The 18,041-nt window shown below is 37.0% G+C and overlaps 1 protein-coding gene and 1 long non-coding RNA gene across 4 annotated transcripts; both read left to right on the forward strand.

Moving 5' to 3' along the window:
* Nucleotides 1-5,604: 5,604 nt before the first annotated feature.
* On the forward strand, nucleotides 5,605-9,912 carry LOC129256680 (heterogeneous nuclear ribonucleoprotein K-like). The gene has a single exon (XM_054894845.2). It carries the CDS (start codon nucleotides 6,636-6,638, stop codon nucleotides 7,923-7,925), a length of 1,290 nt encoding a protein of 429 aa, XP_054750820.2. The 5' UTR covers nucleotides 5,605-6,635; the 3' UTR covers nucleotides 7,926-9,912.
* Nucleotides 9,913-10,077: 165 nt separating this feature from the next.
* On the forward strand, nucleotides 10,078-16,484 carry LOC135159726 (uncharacterized). 3 transcript variants are annotated; one of them, XR_010292590.1, is made up of 3 exons: nucleotides 10,078-12,581; nucleotides 13,630-13,819; nucleotides 14,915-16,484. It is a non-coding gene; the product is annotated as an uncharacterized LOC135159726 (long non-coding RNA). The 3 variants fall into 3 exon arrangements; XR_010292591.1 differs by having other exon boundaries at nucleotides 10,257-12,585; XR_010298439.1 differs by lacking the exon at nucleotides 10,078-12,581 and having other exon boundaries at nucleotides 13,086-13,819.
* Nucleotides 16,485-18,041: the final 1,557 nt, after the last annotated feature.

The raw sequence follows: 18,041 nt of genomic DNA on the forward strand, positions 1-18,041 counted from the left end.
TCAATGTCATATGTCACCATTTTTTGCATCCTTATTCTTCTAGATGTCTACCATCATGAGGGTATTCAATCTAATCAAAGTCATTAAACACTTTTTTCAGGTCATTAAAGCCTCTGAAATGTCCCATACGTAACGTGCGCGAATTCTTGGACTTGCCCATATCAAGACCTAAACATACATTCAGCTTACTCTACACTACAGTTTACTAAATTTACCATTTGACACAGACTCACTCCTTGCCCTTCCTTGAAAACGTCTCAAAATCGGTGATTTGAAGCCGGTTCTCGATTCATCACACGTATTAAGTTATCTGTCGAATCGAAAATGGCGAATTGTGCATGCGCAGCCGGAGGTCACATGGTACATGTAAGGTCAAAGTTCATTTTCAGGTCAACGTTAAAGTTTCCGTGCAAGACTCTTATGACACATAACTCTGCAATCGTAAATCACTTTTCAACCAAACTTGGATGGTAGATGTACTTAGGGGACCTGCATGCTATTGTGTTGGGAGGTCACATGGTATGGTCAAAGTTCATTTTGAGGTCAACATTAAAGTTTACGTCCAAGACTCTTATGACAAGTGTTATTCCATCCCGGTCATTTCACAATGAAGTTTCGATACAATTCTGTTGCGTTCCCCCCCCAAAAAAAAAATCACAATATTTTTGGTTATTTTCATAAGTGGGCGAGACACAAAATTGCTTTTTCCTTGTATTCACCAGAGCGCTCTAAAACTGGAATTTTTGGCATATTTTTGTGTATGCCCTCTATTGGTGAAAAGTAATATTGCAAGAAAATGTTTCAATCTCTATTTTTAATTTAGAAAAAAAAAGAATCAATTTAACTTAAAAGCCAAGTTATATGATGAATAACTGGAAAGGAAACTGACATTGTAAAAAAATCAAGCATTTGTCCCAAAGAGAGAGAAAATAAGCCAAACATTGCCAACCTTATTTTGCCACACAGGGAGTAGTAACAGTGAACAAGGTTGTATCAAAACCTTGTTCATTGAATGAGTGAGAAATTCCGCTGTTTCTGAGTTTTTCAACATTTTCTGATTTTTTTGGTCCTTCTACACAGACAGATGGCGGCCATTGGGCTTCTAATTATGGTGGAGCAAGCAACTGCCGCTTAACTACAGTGTCTATAGAGAAAGGGTGCCGTTTTGCACCCTCCTCGATTATTCCTAAATTTTGCTTTTTGACATGGGGAAAAAGGAAGAAATAATAAAGATACATGTATTCCTATCAAATACAATTTATAGCTTATCACCTTTCTGAAAAATAGCAAATTTTGATGACAGACAGGTTCTTCTTCGATCGCCGACAGTTTAGCTGAGCCGATTGGCTTGCATTTTCATACGCTCAGCTGTAGCTGCGCTGACAGCGATCGAAGAAGAACCTGGCCGATCCTGATCTGTTTGTCATCAAAACTCACCTTTTTTCGGCATATTTTTCGGAAAGGTCGTTTAAAATTTTTTGTTTGTTCATTTTATAAAATAATCATCGACACCTTAAACCTGAAAATTTAAAGTTTCAGAAAGGCCATACAACCTCAGATCTCAGAAAGGAGAAAAATAGAGCATCTTTATGTGCTGTAAAATACCGTACAGTAACAGGAACTTGATCAGCTGTATGTCACATGCACCTAGTATACACATCTTGTGGGTAAACTGCCATGCGCAAACAAAATTTCATGAACATTCAACAATTAAAGTTCTGACAACGATAAAATTATCTAAAAAATATCAAAATGAAGACCCCTAAAGAGATCCGAGAATATGACAAAATTTGCAATGAGCTTTCAAAATCTTCCTGTTAGCAACAAATGTGAGCTCATTTTAAGCAGATATTGTTGGATTTCAGTGCTTTATCTGATAATGAAATATATCAAGTCTATTGATATATTGTATTGTATTACTGAAGAAGGGTGATTTTAAAGTGATCATTGAATAACAAGGCCAGAAATATCCTGGGACTATTAGCGTTTATCACCTTTAGTAAACAGTAAGCCTGAGTCGAATCGATTTTAAAATTGGTGTTCGATCGATGTCATCGAACGCCGGTGCAGATTTTGCAAAATCGGTGCATCGAAAAAAAAAAAAATTATGTCGGCCGGCCGATTCATTTGGTTCACCCAAACATCAAAATAAACAGTAATATCCAACTTGACTACCGTAAGTAACGGTGTATTAACCGCACCTTTTTCTCGGCGGGATATAAGCAAAAGTCGGGGGTGCGGTTTATCCACGGTGACGGGTCTGAGCCCGCCCGCGTAACCCCTCCCGAACATGGAAGAAGTCTGCCAGTTCACAACACATCGAGTGGCCGGGCGTAGCCGCCCAGGGCAATGTCGTTTAGAGGGGTATGAGCCGCGGGTAATGGGAAGCGATTATTACGATCTTAATCAAATAGTGTCCATAACAAATGCACCCACCTTCATGACACTAATTTCGACTTTATTCTCGATTCAAAGCAGCGAAGTTCCCTGGCTAAGTTCAAAGAGACGCCAAGCATTCTCGGTAATAATTTGTCACAGCTGAGCAAGAGCCGAGAGCTAGCTTGCGTTGTATTGTGGTTTTAGTGCGACTTAAGCTGGCGCTATTCATTTTAACCCCTCAAAGTCCCGTTTCGCGCGCGCCAGCTTATTTTTTTCTTTCCTGTTTGCTTTTCATAAGATACCATGTACACCGTGCACCACGTATGAGAGAGACGGCACGAAGCCGTAAAACAACTGGAAAAAATGCCAATTTCTTTGTTTCTTGAACCTTCCTGTAATCCCGTATCCAAAATTCATGCTAAGCCATCGAATGCTAGACAAATTCTGAAAGTGATTGTGAGGTTGTGATGCAAGAAATGTGAAAGACAGTTCACAATTTGATAAGATGTACTGTACTGGTACTCTGGTAGTGGTACCGTATCGAAGTTTGCAATGTACATGAACGGCAGTGCTGTGTGTGTGTACACTGTGACTGTGAGGTGAGTGAGTGTGTAAGTGGCCAATATTGTCGGGACCTTTCTTTCTTGCTAACATTTGTAGATGAATTGATCAAGAACAGCAGATTTCCGCATACCGGTAATCTCTTTGAATACTTTGAAATCTTTAACTTAGTTTTTGTTTCTTCGTACCTCAAATATGCATGTAAATGTGAGAAGGATTTTTTTTTTTTTTTTTTTAGTCCAAAGTTGGGGGTGCGGTTAATACACCGTTACTTACGGTACTACTTCATTTATATTGCCCCCAAAATGAAACCGATTTTGTAATTATGATGCCTATTCACCATTAATTTGAAGTTTATTTCGATCATAGTTCGAGTCTTACTCGTCTGCCCGGCTCGTCTGCTCGTGCCGAGATAATTTATGCACGATGAATTTATGAATGGAATTCGCCATTGATCGTGCATGCGCAGTACCGGTACTGTGCTTTAATCAAATCAGAAAATGGCCGGAAATTGACGCGATCAACGTAAAGTAAATCTTGCTTTTTCATGAACAATATTAATATCATGACCATAGAACATGATTTAATCGTAATATTTAACAACAATTTGCATATGATAATCATTATTATGAATTTAGAGCTTGATGTGAAACGTTTGTATTTTGTATCAATTTTCAATGACGGACATCACATGAAGATCGACTCGAGTGAGTGCACTTGTCTAGAAAAATAATTATCACGTCAGGATTGATTCTCGAACATTGTCAACATGCAGAAACTCTTTTCAAGATTGTAATATCACCATATAATAACATTTTACATGACAAAACAGAGAAAATTGCGTTTGATATTTTTTCCCATCAATTTGAAGCTTGTTTGTGCCCAACTTTTGGCTCTGATTTCATGAATGGAAAATATGTCAGACGTCATCGAATGCGTATGCGCATTGTGCTTCTTTTCTCGGAGACGTCCAGAGATAGAATAAAAATAAAAAATAATGCCAGTATAATACTATTAATTCTTCCATATGAACATAACATACTTTGCTGACATCAATATTTTTAGTATGGCCATAAAATCTTATTAAATCGTAATTATTTAACATCCAATAATAATTTATATGAATTAAGACTTTTAGAGCTCGATCCGAGACATTCGTATTTATTTCGATCACAAGCTCTTGTGTCTAAAAAATGGATTATCATTATCAGGATTAAGTCTCGAACATCGCTAGAACTCATATTCCTCAATCTTTCCTCACAATCGTTATATCAGCATTGAATACCAATTCAAATGACCATCCAGAGAAAATTACGTATTTATTCCCATCCATTTATTTGGAGCTAATTTTGGATCCAACTACACAATCTCAGGCAAGTTACAGCGCTCTCCCCGCTGTTTGCACTTGTTAGATGGTGCTGGCAAGCACGCCTGTCGTTTCGGGAGAGTGAGTGTACGGGGCTGGTGTGTGCGAGTCTGGACTGCGAATGCTAGTTGACCGAAAATCGTTCGGATCGACTCTGAGGGATTCATGTCTTTAATAATATTGTTTCCATTTTAAACTTATATTAGGAGTGGGCTATACAAGGGTCAAAAATACTTTTTTGTAATTTCAATATGACAACAGTTTTTTTTTATTCCTTGTAATGTATCTCAACATGAAATGACAATATTTTTTGTCTCGGGTCCGAGAAAAAAGTGTGCCGGGCCAAAATCCAAAATGGCCGCCAAACCCCCCCAAAATCACAGTTTTGGCCACAACTTCTTTATTTGGTGGTCTTTTTCTCTGGTTTTGGTGTCTATTCATATGCTTTGGGGGGCAGACAATTAGTTTTTCCTATGATTAGTACTTTTAAACTATTATTTGTAGAGTTAAAAGGTAATTATACCTAAATTTTCAAATTTTTATATTTCTTTTCAGCCAAAAAGTAGGTTTTATCGTCCTGGGGTTCTTGGATATTAGATGGTACGAGGTCAACAATAGAAAGCAGCTTCATATAGCTATATTGCTTTTATTCCTCTACTTTGGGTTTTACGGATATTTGTGAAATATATATCTTATTAAATAAAAAAATGTCAATTATCTATTGGGCCTATACAGTACATGTATACAATGTACTGTACATACTGCACTGCATAAATGCATTGGCCACCATGACAGCTAACAAGGCCTGTATAAACTAGTGTCATAGAAATGAGCTCTCAGGTTTAGAGTTAGATGCCTCAGAAATTGAAGATAAGTTTTGTCTCAGAAATTGAGGACGTTTTGTCAAATATGCTAATTCAGGGGGCGGAGAGAGGTAATTAACCAGACATCATGGCATTTTAGCTATTTTGGTCCCCGTTGCATAAAAATTTACCATTATGTTAACTTAACTTAATGGTAACTTGCATGGAATCCGTGATTCTGATTTGCTGTTGATCAGCATTACCATGATAGTTAACTGACCCCATAAATATAGGCAAGTTTAGACACCATAACCAGGAAAAAAAGCCTCCAAATGGAGAAGATATGGTTAAAAATATGATGTATGTATATATGATATGTGATATTTTTGTGAATTTACGTTGCTGGTTTCATCATGTATTATACATCAGCTGACAAGCAATCAAATTCACAATCTAATTCTAAACATTAGGAGCTCATTTCTATGACACTATATAGTTTATGTCCATTTTATATGTCATGGTGGTCAATGCATGTATATATGCAGTGTAGTATGTACAGTAAATTGTATACCGTATAGCCCCTATGGATAAATGGCATTTTCTTTTATTTGATAAGATATATTTCACAAATATCCGTAAAACCCAAAGTACAGGAATAAAAGCAATAAAGCTATATAAAGCTGACCGCTACTGTTCAACTGGTATCGTCTAATATTTAAGAACCACATAACGATGAAACCTACTCTTTGGCTGAAAAAAATGGCTTTAAAAATTTGTAAATTTAAGTAAAATCACCTTATAACTCTACAAATAATGATTTAAAAGTACTAAGTTTAGGAAAAACAAGTTACCTGCCCCCAGAAACATATGAATAGACACCAAAACCAGAGAAAAAGACCATCAAATAAAAAAGTTGTGGCCCAAAATGTGATTTTGGGGGGTTTTGGCGGCCATTTTGGATTTTGGCCCGGCACACTTTTTTCTCGGACCCGAGACAAAAAATATTGTCATTTCATGTTGAGATAAGGTAAAAGGAACACAAAAAAACTGTTGTCACAGTACAACAAAAAATCACCCATTTATAGCCCACTCCTACTTATATGTTATCATCTGCAAATATCATTGTTGAAGATATTTTGGGAAGAATTCTGCATTGCTCCCTGGCCTTTTTTGTGTTTTGTGATCATGGAAAATACAAACGAACTTTGCTCTGTCATCTGCTTTTGCAACGCTCACCCGACCAGCGCAGACCGTCAGTGCATGCATCGACGGCCGGCCGGAGCAAAAAAAAATGACTCGATTTTCTCCGCCTTCAAATTTCGATCCATCGATGTTCGATCGAATTAAAGCTGTCGAACACCGGTTTTCAAAATAATCGATATGACTCGGGCTTAGTAAACAGTATATTCTCATTTACATTTGTATCCCATATATTGTCACGATTTTATTGATTTTTCTTCCTGTAATTTCTTTCACATTATAGAACTTACAAGTGCCATCTGATTAAACAAAACTAATCAACCAGAATGGCTGACAACCAAGATTATGGAGGTGGTGAAGGAGGGAAGCGATCAGCAGAAGATCAGAGGCAAAACCAAAACAAGCGCCCGAGAGGGGATTACAATCAAGTTGTATTCCGTTTGATGATAAGGAGCAACAATGCTGGAGGGGTGATAGGAAAAGGTGGTGATAATATCAAGCGTCTCAGGTCAGATTATGATGCTAAGGTGTCTATTCCAGATTGCAATGGGCCGGAGCGAATCATCAAGATTGTCACCAAACAGCTGGATAGTGCTCTTGACTGTATTTCAGATATCATTCCAAAGGTGGGAGAAAAGGTGGAGAGGAGGGATAGGAAGCAAGATCAGAGTCAGAACCAGGGCCAGTTTTTTGTCAGGATCATGGTCCATCAGAGTCATGCTGGAGCCATCATTGGAAGAGCAGGTTTTAAGATCAAAGAACTTCGGGAGAAAACTGGTGCCCATTTCAAGGTATATACAAAAACCTGCCCAAACTCCACCGACCGTGTTGTCCAACTCACTGGTACCGCAGATGTAATCATCAAGGCTGCTCGTGAAGTCTACGAAATCTGTTCTGAAACCCCCATCAAGGGCCTTGCACAGGAATATGACCCATTCAACCATGATACAAGCAATTTTGACCAGTACGGGGGATTCCTGTTTGATCCAGCAGAGGAAAGTTATGGTGATCGAGGCGGCTATGGAGGTGACCGTGGTGGTGGCGGCGGCGGCGGCCAATGGAACAGAGGTCCGCCAATGGGACGTGGCTATGATCGTGGAATGGCTGGTGGAAATGATAACTTTGGTTATGGCCGCAGTCCCTTTGGTGGTGGAGGTGGTGGGCCCATGGGAGGAGGACGAGGAAGGGGAGGACGTGGACGAGGAGGTGGTGGTGGACCTGGTGGTGCTCGTGGATATGGAAGAGAGCAGCAATATGGTGGTGCCCAAGGCTATGATTTTGGTGGAGATTCTGGACGTGGCCAATCCAACTTCGGAGGTGGAGGCGGTGGCTTTGACGGTGGTCCTGGTGGTGGAGGAGGTGGTGGGGAAGCTGTTCAGACACAACAAGTCACCATACCCAACGACCTGGCTGGCTCTATCATTGGCAGAGGGGGTCAGCGCATCAAAAAAATCCGTACACAGTCAGGAGCACAGATCAAGATCGACGACCCTCTTCAAGGTGCCAAGGATAGAATCATCACCATTACAGGTACGCAACATGACATTGCTCATGCCAAGTTCTTGTTACAAAATAGTGTCAAGGAGTACCAAAATAGTGGAGGAGCAGTTCAGTAATTGGAAAGTTCAGAATTGGAAATTAGCTTTTCTTTAATAGAATCTCCTTGTTCAAAATTGTAAATACATGTATCTATCTAGGTGGTCATGATATCACATTTATTTTCATGCCATAAATTGCTCGAGAGGAACTTCAATCTAGACAGTATTCCCTTTTATTTTGCGAAATTGCTTTCCTCGCTTTTTTTTTGTTGTTTTATGTACTTGTATATGATAAGGCTATGCTTTCCTTTTATAATCTTTTAGAATTTTAATTCTTTGGTTTGTTCATCAATATTTAAATGACAAGACTTGATTTATTCTTGATCAATTTTGCAGTTGTTTAATGCTAATGTAGAAATGATCAACTTGTTTCCATTTAGCTTACAATGTGACACGAATGCCAAGGGGCGTTCCTTACAGAATTTCTTTTTTTCAGGGCTTTTTTCACAGCCTCTTACTCCCTAAATCTGCAACATTGGATAAACTTTAACATTGCAATGAATGGGGATTATCCAGGGCCCCTTTTTAAGTTTCTGTGCTCTTTTAAGCTTTTCAGGGGCGATATCACTTTGATTCCCATACACAGTACTGTACATGTACCTTCCCCCCCCCCCCCAGGTTCCACATGTTTGTTTCTTTTTAAATTCATAAGCAAAATAATCCTATGCGTAAAGTCCTTTTAAGTTGACCTTTTCTGACATATGTTGAATTAGGAAAAGGATTTTTTTGTCCAAATAAGATGGTACATGTAAAAGACTAGACACTGATTCATGGAGATTTTTCTTCGGTTAATAGCTTACAGTATTAATTTCATCTGAAACCCTGTCATGTTTAGAATATGACATGTGCATGTGAATATAAAGGTCAATATATCTTAGACCACCAAGAGGCCAATACCATTTCTTACAAATTATTTTTATTTCTGATTTAAATGGTCATAATTGTACATGTAGAATTGTGACCCTTGAAAAAAAAACTCTACTTTTTATGGTGACAAGCATTAGATTGCTATTTCCTGTTTTTTACATTTGTGTAAAAGTTTTTCATGTTGCCATTACTAGTGCTTTATCATGGAGGATTTACCAGGGCCGGTGAGGAGAGGGGGTATTCCATGTGCAGTGCACTATATTTTCCATGTTGAGGCTACTGTATTGCATATTTTTTTACATATGTAGTTTGGAACTCTCGTACTTGGCAAAATTGGGGAAGATCTCCCGGTTGTTATTTAGTTTATCGTGTCATTCATCTACAGAAATGAAAATGTACATGTACAGATATCCAAGTACTGTACATGTATGTATGACACAAATTCCTATTTTACTCTTTGGAAGAGGGCCCTTTATAGCTACTGTTTATATGTAGGTTTTAGAAAAAATATAAATTAAAAAAAAACATAAAAATGTCCACAATTTTACCATCTATTCCTGAATGTTGAATGGTGTTGTGACTGTTGTCACATGTGCATGTAAATTAGTCCTTTGGAATTAGATGTCATTGATGTTGAATATCTTGGTTAAGTAGGATGCATGTTAAGAGTTGTTAAGACTTAAGACAAATAGTTGTCATTCATTGATTATCATGTTGATATCGTCTATATGGAAGTAAAGCTCTATTGCATATTGTTAACTTGTTCAGTTACATGTACTTTTGAGTCTGAACAAGGAGGCCCCAGTGATCAGAATGATGGAAGGCGAATGCTGTACAATTTCTTTTGAAGCAAAGCCCTATGAACAGTATGTATTTTTCTGAACTGATATCAGAAAATAATCAGAACCTACATGTACATGTACAAGTACTGTACATGTACAAACCCCATACCAACTAGTATGATCTAGTTTGATCTGATTTGAGGCTGTTCATAACAAACACATACATGTATCTACAAAAATAACCTTTTGATAATTACAGTCCATCCTATTTTATCCAAATGTATTTCAATTTTGTTGCTGTTATGTATTGCAAAGCATTTGAACCCAATAAATATCCATTTGCTATACCAAGCTAATATTTCACCCTTTCCCAGCTCTTTGCATTTCCAATTTTGAATCCTAAACATGTGCAGTGTACATGTGCATGTACCTACATGTACCATGTGACTTTAAAATAAGAGGGAGGGGGGCCTTTGTCTCAGTGCAGAGAACCAAGAAATCCTTTTTGAGATAAAGACATTGGGCATTTACATATTTTTAAACATATGTACATTGTTCATTTGTAATGAAAGATCTACACGTGTGTACATGTACATGTACGATCCTGTTTCTTTAAACCAGGGGCCTGTTTCATAAAGATTTACAACTGTTGTAACTTTGCAATTATGGCAACTACCATGGCAACACTGAACAGGGCTCAGCAGCCAATCAAAATCAAGGATACCATGGTACAATGTAGTTGCCGTAATGGCAAAGTTACAACAGTTGTAACTCTTTATGAAACAGGCCCCAGGAGATCTCCCTGTTTAATCCAAAATATGCATGTACTGTCAAAGTGAATATATATGCAAATGAGAAAAGGATTATCGTACTATCGTCAAACAAAATATTAGTCTTTAACGTGTACAGGACTACATGAACCTGGCCATCTTTCAAAAGATTTGTTTTCACTTCAGTTTTATATTTGAATTCTCAGATTAATTGATGATATTGATTTGATGGTCCACACTTGTGCTACTGGGCTTAATATTTTACCTGAGACAGTCCATAACCACTCATATTCAAAATGGGGAAGGGCATATTCTGTGTTGTAATAACCATTGGGCTCTGTAGTGACTGATTGTGCGATAAAATAATTCTGAATGATGATATACAATCAATCTGGCATTTGAATCAAGTCATTAGCTATGTTGGGAAAAACATGATTATGGAGAAATTTAATCTATTTTTTTGGGGGGAAGGATGTTTATAAAGGAAAAGGAAAAAAATCAAATTAGCAGATGGATGAAATAATATTTGAAAATAACTGACAAAAGAGAGAAAGTTTAAATTAAAAAAAAATTGTTGTTTGGTGAATTCAACTTGGCTTCATTGTTGGGTACCGGTATGTCTATGGTGGGGACTACTCCATTTTTAGCTCCAAATCATTTTCCAGGACAAAATTTTTATGATCATTTTCATCGGTTGGGTGGGAGGGGGTGCTTAGAAAAAACGACCAGTTTTCCCTCCATACACCACAATTCGACACCAAATTGCCAGTTTGAGATTTGCATAATCTAGTAATTATACATGTACATGTATGTTTTAAACAGCCTTGAGAATTGAGACTATTTTTCTGATTTCTTCCGAGCTTTCATTCCATTTTTCTTTTTCCTCCATTCATATTTTACCAATGGAGGTTCCCCCTTTTTTATTAAATCTGTCAATTGTAATGTAATTCTAAATCAGTTATGAACTGAACAAAAGTACACTGTTCTTTTTTCTTACATCAGATTCGACTTACATGCACTCTCATGCTAGGTTGATTGTTCGTGTACTGTACTTGCATTGGTGCTGTGTGCGGGAGAGAATGAAACAAATATTCCCCTCACCCTCAAAAATATAAACATTTAATTATTCAGCTACACTACTGGTACTTTTCTCCACATACATGTACATGTACCTTTATTGATATCCTTTTTTTTTTTGTAAATGAAATCTGGTTTTCATGTCCGAAATTTCCTTCCAGACACTTGAACTTTTTCATTGTCAAATTATCCAGTAGATCTTCTTTGTTCAACACTTGCATGTACACAAGAGGATGAGTGATGTAATTGCAAGCTTTTCCATGCAGTAAAATTTGTTTGGAAGGAAAGTAGGATCTGAAGGGATTAAGGAAAGAAGATTTAGAGGAATGACTTGGAATATTGTGTGTGTGACTACTGTATGTGTGATAGATTGAGTGGTCCAAGGATGCCAGAGCCAGGGTGTGGTAGGGATTGGTTGGGAGGTTCTCTTTCCCCCTATATAGGTCCAGAGATACCCGAAGTATTGGTGGTCCAGGTAGTACACCACTACTAATCTCCTACCAAAGGTTCATCCCAAGACTTCCATAGAAATAGGCCAAGAGGGGCCCATTGGACCTTTGCCACTGTAGCTACGCCATCCATTCCATCCATGGTGAAGCTGATTGAAGCATTCTCTGACCCTGTTCCATGCTTCATAATGCCATTGACTCCTCTGCACGGTGTACCCAACTGAAAAAGAGACTAGGATTTTTAAATCCACATCAACAACCCAATGGCATTTGTAGCGTGTGGAACTTTGCCAAATGTCCACTTGAGTTCCTTACCCATGTTACCAATCCTCTAAGAGATCAATGACACTCCAAAAGGTACATGTACCAATGCCAAACTCCAGTTAATGGAATTCTTGCCATCACTGAACATTTTTACCCAACTGTGATCATCTTGTCCTACAAACTATACTCTACCATCCACTGCACAGGCCACTCTAATAGTCAAGTGGTCTGTGGTGTTTCGCTACCACAGATGGGGGCCCAAAGTCTGATCTGACCATCCATCTACATAATCTACCCATTCGTCCATCAGTCCGTCCCATGGATTACATTCCGGTTCAGGTCCATGTCCTTCATTTTCTGCATGTGGACCTGCCCATGCCATTTGTGACCTTGTCCGATACATCCCGCTCCAGTCCGGTCCAATGAGCCCATTCCAATAATCTTCAATTGATGTGCCCCGGATGCGTATGTATGTCCTATATTTCGTACCAAGTAAAGTTTCATTCCTCTTGAATCTCCACTTATTGGGTGTCTTTTTTAAGTAAAGAAATATCCCCAATCAATATTTTTTAATGAAAGAATACCCACACAAATCCTCCATAAAACATTTCTTGACGCTGATATTCTTGGAAGAAAATTTGGCGTATTTTCCTCTTTCCTACAAATCTTCACAGTACTGTATGATCAAGAACTCAGAGCCATCTCCAAAAGTTTTGCCAGATTTTTTTTTTTTGCCTATAGGTTTTTTAGGTTTCCTTTGGTACATTATTGCTGGTATCTCCAATTTGTTCAATAAGCCAGTTCACGGTTAGCTCATGATCAACTTTTCTCAAATGACCTTTGTGATTTTTCATTAGGATAAGCACTATCATTTTCAAATATAGATGTTGCGTAAGCTTTACCGGTAGAGTATTCAAATTCTAAGAACAAAAGGCATTGTATAGACCAGGTGACTAAAATAGTACATCAGGGATAAAGTTTGGAAATCTGTTTTATTGTCTGCCTTTGGCACATTTGACTATTGTTTAGGCTACTGTCAAATACCAGTGATTATGAAGGCTCTATTTATTACTCTTCAGCTTGGATGTGATAAATATTTTGAAAGGAATACATGAATAATCATCAAATCACAAATGCCTATGTCAGTGAATTTGAAAGCCACCTTCATGGTTGTCTCCAATGACCTTTTTTTGCTCGTGCGCAGTTTACAACCGTGAACAGGCTTATTCTTTGAATATATTTATTTCCCATATTCCAATTTGCATTTTACATCCTTTTTTTCACGAACAGACGATTTTCAACGTACCTATTTTGCCAATAAATCAGTATTCCAAATATAAAATTTCCTTCTTCAGAAAGAATCATTATCCTTTACTCTTATGTAGTTTTCTTACCTACATCATGTATCGTTTGTCCTGTATAAAACCAAATGTCTGATACCTTTTGCAAGACAGTAATCCTCTTTGTATATTTCTCATCCTCCCTAATGTATGATGACCCATTTCTACAATAGAGCTTAGGGGAACATTCTGGAGCCATCTTGGACCTTCTGGCCATCCTAGTTGCAGTGTAGGTGCATGGTTTAGGAGCCTCTTTGCCTCTTGAGTTGATGGGATGAGATGACGAGAGCTACCAATGTCTGCAAGTTTTCTTGAGGCGGAACGGAGGAATGCTGAAGAATGTCAGATTCCTTTGTGTGAAAGGTACAGTAATGTGAAACCCTTTTTGCTTTACTTGTAGTTTCATTTGTCTTGCCCAGCTTGTACAAGTAGAAGTGGGACAAAGAGCTGCTTTGTCAACATTAAACCTTAAACATGAGGTTGAGTTTTTTGCATTTTCATTATTTGAATGTAAATACAGATGTTTCCAAATTTGTATCTGGTGATCAGAATATCGGCGTTGATAGTTAAAAATAGGGAGAACAGGAAAAGCTAGAAAATTATTTACATGTATATTGTAGAGCAATAATGTCTTGCTTTGTTAGGGCTTTTCATTTAAATTTGTTGCCTGCATAATGGAGCAAGACTATATGCTCCGCTTTTCTGATGGTGGAGGCTGCATCTACATTAAATCTTATCAAGCCAAGGTTAAGTGTATGAAGTTTCATCATAACTTTCATCATATATGGACCTAGTTAATGAAACTGAGACATAAGGGTACTAGTATCTATCACTTATCACTGATCATCATGCCTGAGCTTCAGTTCACATGATCAAGGTCAAAGATCATTTAAGGACAATGAACGTGATTTCATATGAATGATGGATTTTGTGAATAAGAATTCGTCTTTTTCATACTAGTAGTTTTCAAAGTCCGCACCGCTGCTATATTGAATTGTTTAATGCAGGCGAGACCGTCAGAGGCGTTCCACTTATGTTTTTTAGAGTTGAAGCCAATTGTAAAAGAACATTCTAAATACTTAGCAATTCAAAGATGAAAAAAAAATAATGAGAGGCATATTAAGGAAATTCTGATTCATTTTTCCCCTTTTGTCATAGTCAAAATCTATTCTTTGCTGCTGAGATGTATTAAATGAATGATAGCTTAAAAGGCCAAAAAAAATCTTATTTTATGATTTTTAACATTCAATTATTTTCTGATTCTGTTTGAAAATCTTATTTCAGGTTCTAAAGACTTTTCATTGTAAAATAATTTCATAAAGGATAGAAAAGATTAGACCTAAGCTTACCTAAATAGGATAGTAAACAGGCAAATAACCAGATAATATGCTAATCAAGTCCCCACTCGTCCAGTTTTTCATGAATCCAATATTTTTTTTTTTCTTTATCATTTTCCAGGATTGACAGGTCTTTCTAGCAACGGATGATGTGCAGTGACTCCAGGAAAATGCAAGAAACAAATGGTATACAGGCTCTATGTACTTGCCAAGCAGCATAACTGAAGAAAATGTGTCTACTGATCACATTTTGAGTCCGCAGGGTGTAGAGCAAGAAAAGTAAACCCATTAATACTCTAAAAGTGGTGATATACTCATTCTATCAACAAGAAAATCAGGAAATCACTTCATTCAAAGTAAAATTTAAATGAAATTCACCAAGTATGCAGCAATGGTATAGATTTGTGTATTCGACTGGAAAGTGTACATTACAGATTTCATATCAAGCAGATTATTCCGAAACGATTAGCCAAAACAGAACTGAAATCATTGTAATTCAATTTATTATAGAAGATATTCCAGATACAATATAAACTAATGTATTCAGATATTCAATCTCTCTCATCTATCTATTCTATCCTCATTCCCTCTCTCCCTCACCCCCCCATGCACATTTGTTTTTCTTTCCTTAATCTTTTTTTTTTTGGCTAACTTTATGACTTAACACCTAGTATTTTCTCTTTAATTTCTGAGTTTTCTCTCATCCACTATCCCTTTGTCTGTTTTGTATATTTTCTAGGCTTTGTCTTGTCATGCATGAGAGATATTTAAGTGAAATAATAAAGCAAGCACAATGATAAAACACACATAAATCATTGCCCTAGTCCCTTTTTTCCTTTGTTTTGTGAAACACAGCTGCAACTTGCAAACTCTACTACAATACTACTTATTTTGCTTCTAGAAGATCAACCCTAAAATGGTGGGAGAAGCGATTGGCCACCCTTTTTCCCACTCACCTTGGCCTTTTGGCCAGTATTTCTGCAATGTTTCTTTTTATTGAATAGGCACGTTTTATTGGAAAACATGGATACACCTATATATAAGATTTTTTTTTTCTTTTCAGTTGATGAATTAATGAAATACACTTAAACATAACAATCCAAGTTTTAAAGGACATTTAATGATAATCCAGCATTCCAAAATTAACAATTTTTTGCTTCTGTAAATGGTTAACGGTACATTTAAGATTTGTACACAAAATTAAGAGTCCTTTCCAACTAAAAGCTGATTTGAAAAAAGAGAAACATCAGACATATGCTGAAATTTTTTGTTGAAATTGGATTTAAAGTGGAAAGTTGTGACATTACTGTAAAGTTTGCTACAAATTGTGATATGCTCATCCTGAGCATAATGCATATTAGGAAACTGATGTCACAGACCATTTTATTTTGTTGCTATTTTACTGTATGAAAATATATTTTAATTCTTTCTTCATTTTTGTGTAAAAACCTTCGTCTGGGTTTCATTACTCATGGAAAATGACAAGTCAGGATTTGATAGAGATCCTCTATAACATTAAATCAATAAAAATGGAAATATTCATATTTCATGTAAGAAATATCAAGTATGTGACATCATCAGCTCCTTCATTTCCATAGTACTGATCAGGATTTAATCTTTTGTGTATTTAATTCAAAGCATTGAAATGTCATAATTTTTTTAGTTAACCAGTAAATCAGATTTTGATGAAATTTGTTGGTGCTTAAATTAATCAATTTGTTGGGGTGGATATAGCCTATAATCTAGGCGGGGGCTGCAACTGTATTATTTGCTTATACCGATCTGATGAGGTATCGCGAAACGTAAGCGAACGTCTGATGTGGCGAGACTACAAACTTCTGCTAATACACTCCTGTCTAACTGTCATTGTCTTTTTATTGACGAATGTCTGGTTTTTGTTTTTGTATGAAAATTCTACACTGCATCGTATTCAAGAAATAAACAAATATTGAATATATAGATGAGAGTAGAGGTGGTGGTTGCTTTTCATCCACAGTTGGTCTCTCCGCATCAGATGCATCATTTACAAGATAAAGCTGCAGCCTCCGCCTACATTAGAGGCTAGGGTAGAATTGGCATTTTGTAATTCATGTTTGAAATCATAATGATATGGTAGATTACATTGAGGGTGATGTGCATTATGATTGTAGTTGCAAATGAGCAGGCGATGGCCTGATGATGATGATTATGATTGTGAATGATGGTGGTGGTGATGATGATGATTGTGATGGTAAATTGGGTGATGACTGATGGTAGTGACGATGGTAAATTAAGTGAATTACAAATGTGTTTTGCCTGAAAAGGGCATTTAGCCTCTTGCCTTACAGTGCACTCGGAGGGGGGGGGGTGGAACCTCTATTACTTCCTTGATAAAATTGCCCTATGTGTTGGCATGGGCGGAAATCTGTCCCCAAAGGTAGGGGGACCAGGGCCTGGAAAATTTGACAAGCGTAAGGTAATTTTAACCCAAAAAAAATATTTGACAAGTATTAAAAAAAAAGGTTTTCACCCAAAATGTTAAGGTAATTTTATCCCCAAAATTTGACAAGCAAAAAAAAAAGGTTTTCACCCAAAATGTAAGGTCATTTTAGTCCAAAATACTAAGTATATTATTTCAATTGTGAAGTGATTTTTTTTTCTCCATCATAACAGACCAACAATAGTAGGGGGACATTTTATATTATGTCCCCCTACTATTTTTGGTCGGGGGATGCTTTCTGCCCATATGTGTTGGTGTTGTCTTCAAGCGATTAAATTTTTTTGTAAGGGATATTTTTTATTCTCTTCAACAAACAAAATCATTTCTAGGGGAAGATATTCATATACATGTTTAAAACTCTACAAAAATTAAGAGTTGTAATTATAACACCAGAATGGAACTACACAAACAATTTTCTTTTTTTCCGTACGAATATAGCTTACATGTTAGCTTTTCATATTCACTTACTGTATCAGAAATCCCCTTTTCTCAACTTCCATTTCCACGAAACATACTTCTACTTTAGGTAGAAACTTAATTTGATGTCCATTTTTTGGTTTCCCCTTCCCCCAAACCAAGAAAAAGTTCCACCGCCCCTGATCCCAAATGCGTCCTGTCATGATGCCCCCACCCCTTTCAACTATGCTCCTCAGCCCATGTGATGATGATTGATTAAAGGGATACTGACATCTGATCGGTATAAATATTGGTGTTTGTAGAATCAGTGACGATGAAGATGATTAAAGGACAAGTCCACTAACAGAAAGCA

The sequence above is a fragment of the Lytechinus pictus genome, chromosome 1 (assembly GCF_037042905.1).
Source record: "Lytechinus pictus isolate F3 Inbred chromosome 1, Lp3.0, whole genome shotgun sequence".
NCBI lineage: Eukaryota > Metazoa > Echinodermata > Echinoidea > Temnopleuroida > Toxopneustidae > Lytechinus > Lytechinus pictus.